Here is a 16138-nt window from a genome sequence, read left to right as displayed (position 1 = left end):
GACTGTATTTTACTGCTTGAATAAATTATGCCACGTATGAAAGCTTGGTTTTACTTTGGCTGCTCTCAAGCATTATGTTTTAATTAGTTGTTATAGTATCGCAGTTGATTCATTGCTTTGGTATGGAGAAGGAGCTCTGGTGGTGACTGGATCTTTCACGTCCTCTCCTCTATGCCAGCAGTAACGTTTCCATTTGGATGTCAGTCTGCCTGGTTGTATAGCTCTTAGCTGCGTGGAGAACAGACCCATTCCTGGCTGCTCTTCAAAGAGATGAGGAGCAATACGACCAAACTGCTTTATCTGTTATTCTCTACTAGAGGCAAAATTACCGCAGTCATCAGCAGGCAGAACGCTTTGATTCCAGTGAGTGCTATGCACCGTGTTTGTCTTCACTGGGGTCCGTGTAGTCAAGCAGTGGGGCCGTGGCTGGCAGTGTGTTCTGCTCCTGGAGGACGCTGCCACTGCCTGGAGAAGAGAAGCATGAGAGGGATCTCAGCGCTGTTTGTGCGAGGGGTGGGCGTCAAGTTGGTGGGCACGGGCCCTTTTCGGTGGTGTGCAGCAGCAGGACAAGGGGCAACAAGCACAAACTAGAACCCAGCAAGTTCAATACAAACATGAGGAAAAACTCCTTTTCTGTGAGGGTGGCACAACTGCCAGAGAGGTGTGGGGTGTCCTTCTCTGGAGATACTCAAACCCACCTGGGCGTGTTGCTGTGCCACTGCTGCAGGGAACTGCATTGGGGGATTGGACGGGTGGGGAGCTCCCGAGGTCCCTTCCAACCCTTACGGCTCTGTGATTCTGAAACATCTGGTAAAAGAGCGCTGTGTCAGCGTGTGACCAGCACACTGCTCTCTTGGCGAGCGCGATCCTCCCGCGGCCCTGCTACGAGGCGCCGCGCAGCGCGACAGCCGCAGCCCGCTTTGCCGTCCGTGCGCATGCGCAGAGGCGCCGCGCGGCCCTCTGGGAGCTGTAGTCCCCCCCGGCTCCGTGACGCTGCGCGCGTTCGGTTGTCATGGAGCGGCGCGACAGGTCGTAAAGTGCGGGGCGCTTCCGGCTGGCGCGGAGGGGAGGGCCGGGACCTCGTGTGAGGCAGCGCGGAGGCCCGGCAGCCCGCCCCGCGCCCGCCGGTCCACGCCCGGCCCAGGCTCTCGCTCGCCCGGCGCCCACCGCCCCAGGATGTTCAAGAAGTGAGTTGGGCCGGGGGGGTCGGCTGTAGGAGGCCGGTGTGGGCCCGGTGGGTGCGCTCGGCCGGGCCCGGCGCTCCGTCCGCCGCAGCTGTAGGGCCGGGGCGCTGCGGGAGGGGCCCGCCCCGGTCCCCGTGGCCGCCTCGCGTGCGTCCTCAGCCTCATCCTGGACTCTGCCTTCGGGCTCGTTGGTGTCAGAGGAAAGGGGAAAAAAAAGCAGTTTGGGGCGTTCCGGTGTCGAAACTTTGGGATAACGCACCGCGCGGGTTGGAGGCTGCGTAAACGCGCTTGGCCAGGGCTGTGAGCGGTGCTGCTGTCAGCGAAAGCTGCCAGGCGAGGTGGTGAATGGCGCCGTGTGGCTGTGGGGCGCTGGGAGCCCCGTGGGCCTGCTCGGTGCTCGGGCGGGCAGCGGCAGCCGGGGGTATCCCTGCCTGAACCCCCGGGGCCGGCGTTACGGCTCGTGTAAGCCTGTACCTCAAAGCTGGACACGTGTTACGTTGTTAACTTTTTCTAATGAATCTGTACTTATTTAAGAATGTTGTGTAAATACAGTGTCGTTGGGCAGCAAATTCTGTGTTTCTGAAATGTGTTTGCTTGTCAGATTTGATGAAAAGGAGAACGTATCAAACTGTATCCAGCTGAAGACTTCGGTTATTAAAGGTATTAAGAACCAGCTGATAGACCAATTTCCTGTTATTGAACCATGGCTAAACCAAATTATGCCAAAGAAAGACCCTGTCAAAATAGTGAGATGGTAAGTTTCTTTTTGTTTAACTTCTGTTTCTAAAGTGCTTGGGTTGCTTCATTTAGTTCCTATAGGAGAAGGGCCTAGGGGTTTTAAAAAGCGTGTATTCATTCTTGTAGATAGCAGTGCATGTTATGACCGAACCAGAAAGTTTGTGTGTGCTCATCGTGCTGTTGAAAGCATGCTTGTAGGGTGCTAGAGGAAAACGAGAGTGCCTGGTAGCAAGCATCTGGCATGGAAGGTGACTCTCCTGGATTAGCTTGTTGTTGAAGGGAAGCGTTCAGCTTTATGGCTTCGGAAGATCAAACTTGTTTAGATAGCTTCCAGGGTTTTTTTTTATTATTATTACTGATTTTGAACTTCCGTATATTGTTTGGTTGACTTTCTTTTTTTTTTTTTTTTGATAGAGGATAGGATATTTTTGCTGGCTTTTGTGAACAGCTGGCTGGCTGTCGGCAGAACTTTTAGGAGGGGGAATAGTGCATGAGGCCAATTTTGAAGAAGAAAGCATCTGGTATTTTTAGTTTTAAATTTTCCTGATAATGGACTGCCTTAATTATCCTCAGTTGCCAGGATAGACCAGAATATGTGAAGCATTTAATTTACAAAAGAGCTGAGTAGTTATTACATTTCTTTTGTCTTGCAGTCATGAACATATAGAAATCCTCACTGTGAATGGGGAATTGCTGTTCTTCAGACAAAGAGAAGGGATTTTTTACCCCACGCTAAGGTTACTTCACAAATGTAAGTTTCCTGAGGACGGTGGTGGGAACAGAGGGGTGAGTGTGTGAATCAAGAGGGCTTCTGTACAACTGAGCTAAAAAACTCTTAATATTTATATAATGCACATGCACATTACAGATCTTAAACATGTATTATACATTTCCAGCTGTACTTGTATTGCTGTTTCAGGTACCTACGTGGCTTGTTTTCTCCAGAATAAATGTAATTCTATATGTTAAGTAATCTGACCTTTGATTTTTAGGTATTACGTTGCAGAATTCTTGTGGTGCTTTGTGCAGAGTGATTTGTCTAGCAGAGTCTAAATTTCTTGCTGTTAATCCTGTTACCCTTTGTTGTTTCAAGTCTTGTTTTAAACTCTTCTTGCTGCCTTTAAATACTTGTGGGTTCTTACTGCAAAAATAGTCTTTAACCACAAATTTAAAGATGCAATGGATGCTTGTCTCCTTCTAGAACTTGTACTGCATGGTTTTTAGTCTTTAAAATGTAGTCTCTTGGATTACTTTTAATCTCTGTTCTTGCTGTTCTGCTCTGTTCTATTGCTGCTTTGAATGGCTTTGGATGTCCATCAAATGTTGATCTGTATTTGAAAACCATGTTTGAAATACTTGATGTTGCACAAACTTGGAGAATGCCTTTGAGAGCTGACAGCCTTCATGAATTTTGTCTGCCTTTGCCTATTTTGTCCTGTTACCACTGAAGTGGTTATGTGTGGGTTTTTTGGGGGGGAGATGGGTTTTAAGATCCTTTAGGCTGCAGACACTTCAGTGGTTGTTTTCTTTAGGGAAGCTTGTTAAAACTGTTACTTGGTGTAAGGACTGTGTGCACATGCAGGAGGGATAGGCCTGGGGTTTGGTTGTGAGATTCCCAGCCTTTGGTTCTCAGAACAAAGATTTAATCAGGGAAAACACTACCTGTATTTTTTTTTCAGCACAGTGCTGCCCAGCAGGAGTGCTGCTTATTATTTCTCAACCTTCCTGCCCATGCAGCACAACATACATCTAATTGCCTCATCATGATAATGAATTATTCATATTGTTATCTTAATGTATTAATTGCAATGCTGTATCTTTCCCCTCCTAGATCCATTTATTCTACCGCATCAGCAGGTTGATAAAGGAGCCATTAAATTTGTGCTAAGTGGAGCTAATATAATGTGTCCTGGCCTGACGTCTCCTGGAGCAAAACTTTACCCTGCTGCCGTTGATACTGTTGTTGTATCCTTCTTCAATTATGAATTACTTCTTTCTGTGTATGTTCTCAGCTGGTCACAAACTTAATTACTTCGGTGTTGAATATTATTCCATGGAATAGCTAGTAATCTGAAAAGATTTCCAAAGCTTTGGATGTTACTTGGAAAGATTAAAATTGTTCTTCATTCTTTTTACCTGTTGTGATGTTTCAAAGCCCCCCAGAATTAACTATTGTGCTGTGCTTGGTTGGAAGGGAAGCTGTTCTGTTAATGTAGTGGGTAATTGGAGCTCCTGTACGGTGTTAGGCAGAACTGCAGAAAGAGATGAGGTACAACCTAATTTTTCCCCTCCCTCCTTAATCAATTATCTCCTTCAGTTATAGAAGAACGTAGTTTATTTCTTAGCATTTCTGGGAAATTCAGCATCAATGCTGACCTCTGCAGCTGTTGTTGCTATTCGGCTGTGATTGGAGAAGTCCCACATTTAGTATTACATGTTGCCAAGCTTTGAGAAGGATTCCATTATCTTCTAGATTTCTTCAGATGTGTCTCAGTCCTTCTATACAGTGTGATCTAAAATGGCCCCGTGTGCAGCTGCAGGGAGAGACAGTCACCTGTGTTAGTGTAGAGGAAGTGTGGTGTTGGGAGATGATTTTGTAATTGCTATTTGAAGTTCATCAATACGTGCTTCACGTTCTGTGCACTGTGATTCAGCTGTGAAATGCAGCACATAATTTTGCTTACCTTCAAGAGCTAGTGCTCTACAATTACTGAAGGGACAAAAGTTCAACTAGGGAGTTAGATGCTTTTTTGGAAGGTGATTTCTGAATCTTCTCCATTCCAAATTCAGAGGGCTGGAGCACCTCTCCTATGAAGACAGGTTGAGGGAACTGGGCTTGTTTAGTTTGGAGAAGAGAAGGCTCCGGGGAGACCTCATTGTGGCCTTCCAGTACTTGAAGGGAGCGTATAAACAGGAGGGGGATCGATTGTTTGTGAGGGTGGATAGCAATAGGACAAGGGGGAATGGTTTTAAACTGAGACAGGGGAGATTTAGGTTAGATATTAGGAGGAAGTTTTTCACTCAGAGGGTGGTGACGCACTGGAACAGGTTGCCTAGTGAGGTTGTGGATGCCCCATCCCTGGAGGCATTCAAGGCCAGGCTGGACGTGGCTCTGGGCAGCCTGGTCTGGTGGTTGGTGACCCTGCACTCAGCAGGGGGGTTGAAACTCGATGATCTTTGAGGTCCTTTTCAACCCAGGCCATTCTATGATTTCCTCAAGTTACTTGTTACTGCTTTTACTTTTTGGAAATAACTTTTTAAAAAACAAACAAACAAACAAACACCTGTTTTCCTTAGTGGTAATTTTTAGGCAATAATGGCAGAGGGAAAACAACATGCATTATGCGTGGGAGTCATGAAGATGTCAGCTGATGACATGTAAGTGTTGTAAAAAATGAAATAGAACTTGTTCCACATCGTAATTTCTTTTTTAGTTCGTAATTTAAGCTCTGCTGTCAAGGTTGCTGAATCACTGCTGCAATGTGTTTCTTTTATGAATAGCATTTATTTAAGCTTTCATTTTTTTTTTGATTAACATTAAGCTGGGAGAAGAAGGAGGCAAGCAGTGTCTTTCCTAGTTATTTATTCACCAAATGGAGTCAAAATAGTTACTTTATGTGAATATAGATTTTTGAGACAAACAACTTCAGCAGTGTCTCTGAACGTCAATATTTCTTATGCTCTGATAGCACTTTCTGAAAGATTTTGCTGAACAAAGAAATACCTCTGTGTATTTATTGCCTGTGCTGGGCAAGAGATGTAATTTGGATCAGAGCAGGCTGAAATTGCTAAAGTGATTTCCCCCCCCGTAAGGGCAGCAGAGGCTGAAGTCCAACTGATACTTGGCTGGCTTGGCTGACCAGCTGGTCTTTTTGTGTGGGTTTTTTTTTTTTTTTCTTTTTCTGTACCCGCATGCAGCATTCCTGCCTGAAATCCTTGCTAGCTAGAGCTTCTTGGGAGATGCAGGGATCTGTTCGGGGGTAAACATCGAGTGAAATGAAGAGGAGGCAGAAAACCAGGAAGGATGTTGGTTATTTGTAGCATTCTGATAATCCAAAATTAGGAGTTAGAGCAGTTTTTTGTTATATTAAGTTCGGTGACATCTCGCAGTGTGCTGATCTTGCATCCATCTTATGAAGCAGCCCAAGTAGATCTGGGCTGCTTTGGTTCCAGCCCCATCTAGCTGTAGTGTGGGTGACAAAGGCAGTTCTGATGAGAACAAATCACTCTTTCTTGTGGGGACAGTTCTCAGCTGGATTGTCTTCTGTTCTGGGTCAGTGTGCGGTCATAAGCAGTAAAGAGAGAACAAGGGGAAGGTGGGGATGTGTTCCAGCAGACAGGGAGAGAGTGGCAGTGCAGCAGCCTGGCTTTGGACCCGCTGTCATTGGTGGATGACTATTTCCCAGCATTATTTGTGGTGCCTTTGACAGACCCGACAAAAAGGCTGAGAGAAGGAACACGTAGCTACTTATGTGCCATCCTACATCGGCAGAGATCTGCTGTGATCATTGCTAGCCTGCGTATTCCTAATCCTGCCTTCAGGTTCACTTGAATATCGTATTCCTGCAGGAAGCAACATAAACTGGAGAGGAAAAGGAAGTGATGTTGCTGTGTGCTGTTTTCTGTGACACTGTCTAAAACAGAAAATTGAGAAACAGTACGGTTCAGACTGTTTTGGATTATGATACACAATGCATTCATAGGGTTAACACAAAAGTATTGTCCTCCTTGATTCCCTGGGGATTTCAACTTCCCTGCCCTAGAATTGTTAGTTTTGTCTTGTTCATTGTGATAAAACTGGATCTTTTTCCCATGGAATTCATCATCTGGAAAGAGAGATGAACACAAAGCCAACGCAGATGTACAACCCCACCTGTTTTAAGAGCTCACTTGACTCCTGTTATGTAGGAAAATCTGCATGTAAAATGCTGCAAGTCCTTGTCACGTTATTTTAGCATTTGTAGTCCTTCATTCATAGGTAAATGTCTTGCAACTAGAAGCAAAGCAGCTCACCTGCATTTGATCTGTGGCACAGTTGGAACCGTGAGGTCAAATTCTGTATTCCTGACAGGTTTCCTGTTATCCCATCCTGTTATCCCACCCCCTGTGCTACAGTTGGACAAGTCAGTTAGGATTGCAGTTTGTACTTTCAATGTGGGGTTTTGTACTTCTCTAATGTTAACCTAATGCTTCTGTGCTTTTGTTCTTCGACAGTGAGAAGGTGAACAAAGGGATTGGTATTGAAAATATCCACTATTTAAATGATGGTCTTTGGCATATGAAGACATACAAGTGAAACAAAAGGAACTGTATTACTCCAAGGGAATGCACTTAGGTTAAATGTGGACTGCTTTGTAATTCCTCGTTTTTAATGTGACTGAATGTACAAATTATTTTGTTCTGTGGCAATGCTAAATAAAACAAGTGAATGCAAAAGTACTGATAGGCTGCTATAGTTTTCTAGATTTCTTTTTATTACAGTTTTTAATTGGTTTGTCTTAAACCCAAGTCTTCAGTCACTGAAGATATCTGATGGGAAAGATCCTGCACGGACTGTGAGTAGACTTTCAAACGAAAAGGAGGAAGAAGCCCAGGAATGTTTCCATTTTTATGCTCCTCTAAAAGAGTAATGTAAAGTGTATGTGAAATATAATTAGTACCGTTTCTAAAACCTCCAAAACACTTCAGAATGTTTTGCTTCTGATTTAACATCTCGCTAGCCTATCTGTTTATTGAATGTGGAGAAGTGTTTTTTTTTTTTTTTAACTTAATTTATTAACAGCATTAACTTTAGTATTTTACTTCAGGAATACTTCTTTTTAAGAAGCATTTATCTATAGGATTTAAGAACATAAGTCATATGTGGACTATCAAGTCTGTTATCTTAGATCATAATTTAAGAATATATATAAGCTCAAATTTCTGCCTGCCCACACTGATGTCGCTCTCCTTCAGGTGGCATTTACAGCAGTGCTGCTCATGCTCCAAGTGGAGTACGTGCCCCTTGGTGCCTGATGCACTACTCCCTGTTTGCGCCTTATTGGAGGAGCAGAAACAAAATCACTATTCAGCAAAGGCACGATAGGAAAACGTAGCTCCAGAAGCAAGGGGAGCTTCAGAAGGGATGCCAGCTGCTGGGCACTGCCACGCAGGCACCCCTCCACCAGTGGTTGAAGAGCACTGTTTGTCTGAGTAACCCACCGCTGTGTTCAGTGACTGCATACCCAAAGCTGTGTCTATGGAAAACAGACTGTGCCATGGAATTATTGAATAAACTAAGAGAACATCAAGGTCTGCTGTTCATAACTCTGTCTCTGGGAGTATTTATTAATATTTTACGTCTCTTTGCTAACACTTGTATTTTACTAATGGCAGGGCTTGATTTTGTGTGCAGTGCCTGGTCTCTGTGCTGTTCTGCGTGTTTCATTTCTGGGACCTTTACAGCAGATAGTGGCAGAGGTGTTCTCAATCCAATTCTGAAGTCAAATTACAACACAAGAGATTCAAGTATTAACATAGGCTACTCTTAAAGTACTTCTGTAAAATTATTTACAAGACTGCTTTTGAAAACAACGTGTATCTGAAAGTACACATGTAATGACCACCATAATTTTTGTATTCCTACACCACTATGTTGCAGACAGAAGTTGGGTCAAACCTCAGCCCTTCCCTTCAGAATAATAGCAGATATTTTTACATGTCTTAAAGACTCTGGCAGAGCCTTCACTAACTTGTTAGTGCTATGGGGAATCAGTTTGTGCTTCAGTGGTTCCTTTGTGCATAAAACGAGCTAGTCTGAGTTCTGTGGCTTGCTTTTTCCTCTTCTATCTTGTCCCTAAGTCTCCTCTGGAACAGCTGTGCCAGCTGCCTTGGTGCCATTCTTAGCAAAAGTATGTTGCTCAGAACAAAACATACAGAGCTGATGAGCAGCTGTTTCACAACCTTTCCTCCCCAGCTGCAGCTAAAGCTAGGATGAAACATTACAGGTAGCACAACTTTCTTCAACAGACTAACCTGGTATCTTCTGAGCTCTTCTATAGGTAACGTAGCACCAGTGAAGCCCAAGGCAGTACCGCTGTAAGCCTTGTAATGTCTAGGTCAGGTGAGTGTAATCTAAGTGGAGCAAACACTGAAGTGCTGTTTATTAGCACTTAATTGTAACTGGTGGAGGAACAGTGTGACAAGGTGACGTGTAAAGCTTGAGATTTCAAGTGCATTTAAAAGTGTTGGAGAGATCTGCACGTTTTTTTTTTGTGTGTGTGTGCACTTAATGTATTTGGCATTGTGAACACAGAAAGGCAGAGTGTGGAAGCACATTGATCTACCTGCACCTCTGCTCAGAAATGCCTGTAAACAGAGCTGTACTTTATACTTGCATTCACAGCTAGCCAACTTCTTCCGTGTAAATACTGTTAGCAACTCTAACACTGAAATCAAACAGAACCTTTATTCTAATATTTAACAATTGAAAGTGAGCAATTACTTCTGTGCTAACAGGCTACCTGACCGTACTAATATTTATGTAATGCTAATATTCAAATGTAGTTCTCTCTTTTGTGCTATTAAGAAAGGGAGTCTAAAGGTCGCTTAATATTATTCTGCATTAACTTCTTAGTAGATTTCTTTTGTCCGTTGCTTCCTGCTAACTTGTTTCTGGGTTAGGAGATTGTCCATAAAGCAACAGGTGCACCCCACGGACTGCCTAACCAGTGTAGTTCAAGCTCTTGTATACTTCAGCACAATGGAAATCACATAAAGTTGGTCTTTCCGACTGAATCTGTAGTCAGTTTTATTGGTACATCTTAGAAAGATATAAAGACATTCCGGAAGTGTCTGGGAGAATTGAGAGAATCAAAATCTTGCAAAAATATACTCATAGCAGACTAAAGTTCTTTTGACTTTTCATTAATAAATACTTAGATATACAACCCCCCCATAAACTTAATTTCCTTTTATCCCAAACAACTCCTTTGTCACTCATTCTAGCACTGTCAAAAAGCCAGAATCATTCCCGTATAAAAGACTTAGAAAGTTCTCCTTCCACTTTTAAAATTAAAAGCTTTAGCAAATCTTTGTGCAAAAAATGTACATGAGTACCGTCAGGTAAGAAAACCGAATGTCTGTAGAAACACGTGTCATGAGAACAGCTGCCTCCTTGGTCCCATCTCCTCTCTGAGGGATGTCAGTCATTGTCTGAACCCGCAGGGGGTGAGAAGACGAGCGCATCGCTGTAAGTGTGGCCATACGGCCGCAGCCTGTAAACGCCGTACATCATCACGTGCATGTGGTTGGGAGCCAGCCCATTGAACGTGATGGCCATATCTGAGCAGCAGCCGTCCACCACCTGCTCGGGCTGACTAGCCATCGCCTCTTTGATGAGAGCGTTGACCGATTTGGTGTTAAAAACATCCTTGCCTTCAGAGTCCTCTGCGTTTTCAGCAATCACTCCAGTATACTTCAGGCATACTGCTAGTTGTTTATCCTCAGAAAGCTTCCAAATCATACCGCCTTGCTCTGGACATTTGTCAGAGTCTTCAAAAACACGGGAGAGTCGTCTTAGCGATTCAATGCTTAAGACAATTCCTCCCTCACCATCTACATACTCCAGGTCACCGGATTTCATAGTATGGCCTATATAAAAAGGCTGTGCAGGGTCCTTCTTCAGTAAGAAATACTTCAGATTTTCAATAATAGCAAATGTTGTTGGATAGGCAAGGAAGAACCAATTGAATTCGTCTTTATAACGCTCATAGGTTATCTTGTAAGCTTTTCTCATCATTGTCCACATATCGTTTGTGTTGAGGACGACAGCGTTGAACACTTTAACGTTCTCAGAGCTGTAGAACTCTGCCTTGTCGCAGTGCTTGCTCCACGTCTCTTTCACCGCAGCCCAGTGCCCGATGTCTTTGGGTTTCACCAGGACGATGCAGTAAACGCGGATGCTCTGACTGAGCTCCAGCCGCTCACCTTCCGAAAGATTCAACACTTCTTCTTTGTTGGGAGCCTGAATGTGATGGTGCTCGTGGTGACGTGCTCTAGTCCCGTGGCCGATCTTAACGTGTCCAAGAAGCGTGACCACTACGCAGAAGATTCCTCCCAGCAGCACGCCCTTCATGAAAGAACTGCTTTCGGAAAGCATTGTTCCTGGAAAAGAGACGCACTTTAGGAACCGATAAGGGATAAGCGCACCCCGCGGCTTCCATGCATAAGCGTGGCGCCAGGCACCGGGCGGCCCCTCCGCGGGCAGCGTCCCCGCCGCACCTCGTGCTCTCACCCACCGGGCCGCTGTCCCGGGCCGAGCCCCGCCGCCCTCAGCCGCCGCGGCCGCGCCCGCTCCCGCCCTCCTCCGCGTCGCCGGTGTCGCTCACCAGCGCCGCCGCCGCCGCCCGCACCCGGACACCGGCACCCGCCGCGTCCCGCCCCTTCCGGTTCCCCTTCCGGTTCCCCGCCGGAAGTGCTGCGCGGCCCTTCCGCTCCCGGCTCCCCCCTGGTTCCCCCCGCCCTGCGTTCCCTCGCGGCGGTCGCGGGGCGGTGCCGCCATCTGCGGGGCAGTGACACGGGTGCGAACAACGAGCGGTGCCGTTTCGTTCCCCGCGCTCACCGTTCTGCAGCCGTCGGGCCCGCGTCTCTCCCGTTCCTCACGGCCGCGTTGTGGCAGCAGCGGTGCAGCACGCATCGTTCGGTTTGGGAGGGCCTCATTAAAATGAAGGCGAGATCTGTCCTGATGCTTTGTCCCGGTGTATTTTTGAACTCTGTTGCTCTTCTACAGGTGTACTCCTGACGTGGCCGGCAGGCTGCCGGCGGAGCGTGAGTTCTCGCTTCAAACGCAGGTTTCTTGTTATTTTCGAACGTGAATTGAAGGACGCAGATCCGTGCTTTGGCGATGTTTGCACTTTGAAACTAGGAACGTGCCTCCTAAACGATAACTGATGGATAAAGGGAGGAGCGCGTCGCGCTGAGGACACCCCCGAGATTTGCCGGGCTGCTTTGGGTGAATGGCAGTGAATAGGTGGGGTCTGCGCTGAGCCGAGCTGGGCTGGTTTCTCTGGGCGCTGGCAGGCGTGGGGCACGAGGTGCCCTCCACAGTCATTTCTGACTATGGATTTTGTAACTGTAAGCTTGTAATTAAAGAAACTGTTTATATCTAAGTGTGTCTGCCGGAATGAGCTGCGCTTCTCAATCTGTAATTAGGCACACAAATAAATTTGACTTAATTTTAACTGATCTGCAGGTTTTACTGAACGTGACGTGTTCCCGTGTACTTACATGAGCGAAACTTATGACCTCTGTAAACCCTTGGTAGTCTTCGTGGGTGCTCGGTAAAGCCTCATGCTTTCTTTGTGTAGATTTGCAGTTTTGTATTTTCACAGGCCACATCTGGGTTTTTCTTATTGACCAAAAATAAAATTCTTTTTGTGGATCAAAAGTCCAGGAATGTCAAATCAGAGGTTCCATGGGGAGATGTTACCCAAGTACCCATGAGCTTCCAAACCAACAGTTTCTTTGCAGTGCTCCTCAAGGAGGTCAGTTACAACTTTATAAGATCATCAGAGAGACATTTGTCCTGTAGAGCTGTAAGGATGATTTACACATTGTTTTGTAGCATCCAGTCACAGCAGTTAGCCTGCAGGCTGAGAGCACTATTTTTGCACTTCGCCAGATCTGCAAAAACTTTGATTTTAAACTCCCGGATCCAAATGAGAACAGTTATTATATTCTGGGTGATAATTTACTTCTGAACATCAGACTTCATTTTTTACCTGGTGGTAGCTTGGGAGCCTCCAGGGGTGGAGCTAGCACAGCTGATGGGGGCAACCGTGTCATGGGGTGTGTGTGCCCTCTGGTCTGAGTTAAATGTAGTTAGGTAATTTGGATCCTTTATTCAGAGGTGGGAAAGAGCCTTCTGCTTTTTTATGTTCTCATCAATTCTTACGCCCAGTTCTTATCAATTCATGAGAGAAAACGAGATGGATTTGGAAGGAGTTGGAGAGGGAATTCAAATGTCTTTCTGGGCCATCAAATGCAGTTGATGTTCTTATCAAGCCAGAGCCACAATGTGATCCCAGGTCTGAAAACCAGAGAAGTTTTAAAGCACAGTTGTAGAATCACATAGGATCACAGAATGGCTTGGGTTGGAAGGGACCTGGCGCAGATCAGGGCATATCTCGCCCCCTCAGACCGAGGGAGGGGCCCAATGAAATCCACCTGCCATCACTGGAGAGGACTGTGTCCTCCAGCAAGATGGGCTGTTGTTTCGGGCAGCGGTCTCAGTCTCATCTTGGAGCAAGCATCGCAGTCTCGGCATGCCTGGACGATATCAGACAGTGGTATGGGCAGCCCCCATGCTTCAGCAGCTGCCCACATTGTCTTCTGTCTGGCACGCCACAGCTTCTGATGTGACAAGCGGGCGATGTTCTCGGATGGTGAATCCTCAATCCACCAGACTCGAGCCAGTGTGTTGCCTTCATTGCTTCCTGGTGAGTGTAGAGGTCAGTGGCCAGAAACGTGGTAGACATGTACGGTCCTGTCTTTAACCACATTCCATACGTCTAACCACATATCTCTCCCCCAGACTTAGGAAGGTGGGTCAGATCTCTCACCCACCCCTGAATCGGCAAGGTGGTCTTAACTATAACTTCAGCTGTTTGGGTTATTGGCTCGACTGCCTGTAATGCACAGTTGGCAGCCAATACCTGTTTTTCGGTCGTACTGTACCTCTCTTCTACTCGATGCCTGCAGCAGGCCCCGCTGTGTAGGAAGCAGCATTTCTGGCTCGTAGGGCAGACAGAAAACAGCAAGGGACGCATGTGATCATTCTGTACGCCTGTTTACTTCCACAGACAAGGGGCAGTGTCCGTGGGGCTGTCCGACTGCCGCTGTGTCTCGTGCTGGCGGCTCTGCCTGCCGAGCGGCCTGGCCCGGCCCGGCCCTGTGCTCCCAAGCAGCGCTTGGCGGTGCCAAGCTGCCAACGTGATGAAGGTGGAGGAGCACAGAGACTACAGACAGGGGATGCGAGGCTGTGCCCTTGGCTCTTTCCTTCTCCCAGGACCTCTCCCTGGAGACAGAACCCTCAAAATCAGGGCTTTGTCACCAGGCTTTCCTCCCCAACGGCTGTCCAGGCCTGAGGAAGGCCCACTGTGTGGGTCTGGAAATGCAGAGCGAGGACAAGAGGCGACAGACTGAGAAGCCTCCGTAGGTGTGAGGACAGGAGAGAGAGAAGGTGTGCGGGGTGCCCAAGAGGGTGAGCTTTGCTTCCTCAGCAGGTCTGTGAGGGGCCCTGGGCCTGTCCTCAGGGCTGGACTTGGGCAGCCAAGGCCCCGCAGTCCACCAAACACTGTGGCCCTTCAACCCGTATTTCTGTCATTTACAGATAAGAATGTCGTGTGGAACTGTGTAAAGGCCTTACAGAGGGCCAGGTAGGTGACATCTGCCCATCTTCCCTTGTCGTCTGATGCAGTCACTCCATTGTAGAAGGCCACCAGACCGATCAGGCGCGAAGTGCCCTTGCTGGAACTGCAATGGCTGTCTCAAATCGGCTCCTTGTCTTGCACGTGCCCTAACTTTGCTTCCAGGGGGATCTGTTCCACAATGTTCCCAGGCACAGAGGCAAGTGAGGCTCAGTGGCCTTCCTTTCTAGCCTTCGTCAACTCGGCAGAGATGTTTCCCTTGTTGCAGTCACGGGGACTGTGCTTGACAGCCATGACTTTTCAAACACGGTGCAGAGTGGCTTGGCAACAACATCCGCCGGTTCCTTCAGGAGCCCGGGAAGCGCGTCATCATGCCCCATAGGCTTGTACGTGTTCAGATTCATTGTGTGGTCTGGAACCTGCACTTTGCTGACAGTGGGAGGGAGTTTGCTCCTCAGCCTCCGCCTGGAGACTCAGTGACTTGAGAGACGCGGGATGCTTGACTGCCAGGGAAGACGGGCAAAGAACCTCAGCCCTTCCTATCATAGAATCATAGAATCATAGAATCATAGAATCATAGAATTGCTCAGGTTGGAAAGGACCTTCAAGGTCATCAAGTCCAACCACAACCTAACCATACTGCTCTAACAACCCACCACTAAATCCTGTCCCCGAGCACCACATCCAAACTGTTTTTAAACACGTTCAAGGAGGGTGACTCAACCACCTCCCTGGGGAGCCTGTTCCAGTGTTTAACAACCCTTTCTGTAAAGAAGTTTTTCCTGATATCCAGCCTAAACCTCCCCTGGCGCAACTTGAGACCATTTCCCCTTGTCCTGTCACCTGTCACCACTGAGAAGAGACCAGCCCCGCTCTCACTGCAGTCCCCTTTCAGGTATTTGAAGAGAGCAATGAGGTCTCCCCTCAGTCTCGTCTTCCCAGACTAAACAGCCCCAGTTCCTTTAGTCTCTCCTCACAGGGCATATTCTCCAAGCCCTTCCCCAGACTTGTTGTCCTTCTTTGGACCTGCTCCGGCACCTCCATGTCCTTTCTGTACTGAGGCGCCCAAAACTGAACCCAGTACTCGAGGTGAGGCCTCACCAATGCCGAGTACAGGGGCAGGATGACTTCCCTAGTGCTGCTCACCACACCATTCCTGATACAAGCCAGGATGCCATTGGCCGCCTTCTATCGCTGTTGTTGCCACTTTTCCCTCCCTTCTCGTTTATCAGAGGGGCACACTCTCCTTGGCCTTTTGCTCCTGACCAACGTGCCTAGAGAATTCCTTCTTGTTATTCCTCACATCCCTTGCCAAGTTCAGTTCCATCTGTGCCCTGGCTCTCCCGATCCCATCCCTACACATCTGCACGGCTGCGCAATACAATGCCCTACAAGCGTAGGTAAAGCAGTACAAATGCACAGCGGCACTGGAACTTTCAGGGTCCTTGACTCAAACCACAGAACGATGGGTGGGAAAGGAGCTGGAGGGTCTCCAGGCAGACAGCCTCCTTGCAGCAGTGCTGATGCCACTACTGGCGCGGGGCTGTCAGGGCTCTTCCTGACCAATGCTGCAACGCTCCACGGACGGATGTTGCCTCCAAACAAGATTCTGAAGACGCTGATCCGTCAGCAAGAAGCATCCCTATCTAGCAAACACTGGCATTTGTGAGGCGAGTGGGATAAATGGTGAAGAAGCGTGGTGGAGCAGGGACAATACAGCCCCACAAGCCGCAACTTGCTAGCACCACTCGTGAGAACAGTGCTGTTTCAGTGCAAGAGACATCGCCTGCGAGCTGAGCCTGGTGTGAG

At 47.4% G+C, this 16138-nt stretch overlaps 2 protein-coding genes and 1 long non-coding RNA gene across 5 annotated transcripts; 2 read left to right on the top strand and 1 right to left on the bottom strand.

The window, feature by feature from the left end:
• MCTS1 (MCTS1, re-initiation and release factor) lies at positions 1030-8212 on the top strand. The gene is made up of 6 exons (XM_021406032.1): positions 1030-1187; positions 1786-1938; positions 2576-2673; positions 3754-3887; positions 5233-5300; positions 7137-8212. The coding sequence occupies exons 1-6, from the start codon at positions 1177-1179 to the stop codon at positions 7216-7218; spliced, it is 546 nt and encodes a 181-aa protein (XP_021261707.1). The 5' UTR covers positions 1030-1176; the 3' UTR covers positions 7219-8212.
• Positions 9681-11363, bottom strand: C1GALT1C1 (C1GALT1 specific chaperone 1). Of its 3 annotated transcripts, none has more exons than XM_021406028.1 (2): positions 11291-11363; positions 9681-11066 (listed from the first exon to the last, which is right to left on the bottom strand). In XM_021406028.1, exon 2 carries the CDS (start codon positions 11059-11061, stop codon positions 10105-10107), a length of 957 nt encoding a protein of 318 aa, XP_021261703.1. In that variant the 5' UTR covers positions 11062-11066; positions 11291-11363; the 3' UTR covers positions 9681-10104. The 3 variants fall into 3 exon arrangements, with proteins under 3 accessions (XP_021261703.1, XP_021261705.1, XP_021261704.1); XM_021406030.1 differs by having other exon boundaries at positions 11201-11330; XM_021406029.1 differs by having other exon boundaries at positions 11184-11324.
• Positions 11351-12142, top strand: LOC110403153. Its single transcript, XR_002441527.1, has 2 exons — positions 11351-11482; positions 11692-12142. It is a non-coding gene; the product is annotated as an uncharacterized LOC110403153 (long non-coding RNA).

The sequence above is a fragment of the Numida meleagris genome, chromosome 8 (genome assembly GCF_002078875.1).
Source record: "Numida meleagris isolate 19003 breed g44 Domestic line chromosome 8, NumMel1.0, whole genome shotgun sequence".
Taxonomy (NCBI): domain Eukaryota; kingdom Metazoa; phylum Chordata; class Aves; order Galliformes; family Numididae; genus Numida; species Numida meleagris.
Note: the sequence above shows the minus strand (reverse complement) of the source record. Positions and strands in the feature narration are given on the sequence as shown.

Bases quoted from the DNA above. Each gene is read 5' to 3' on its own strand.
- MCTS1 (XM_021406032.1), top strand. The intron at 3,888-5,232 runs GTATCCTTCTTC...GGTAATTTTTAG, and splicing joins CTGCCGTTGATACTGTTGTT to GCAATAATGGCAGAGGGAAA. The intron at 5,301-7,136 runs GTAAGTGTTGTA...GTTCTTCGACAG, and splicing joins AAGATGTCAGCTGATGACAT to TGAGAAGGTGAACAAAGGGA.
- C1GALT1C1 (XM_021406028.1), bottom strand. From the start codon at position 11,061: ATGCTTTCCGAAAGCAGTTCTTTCATGAAGGGCGTGCTGCTGGGAGGA.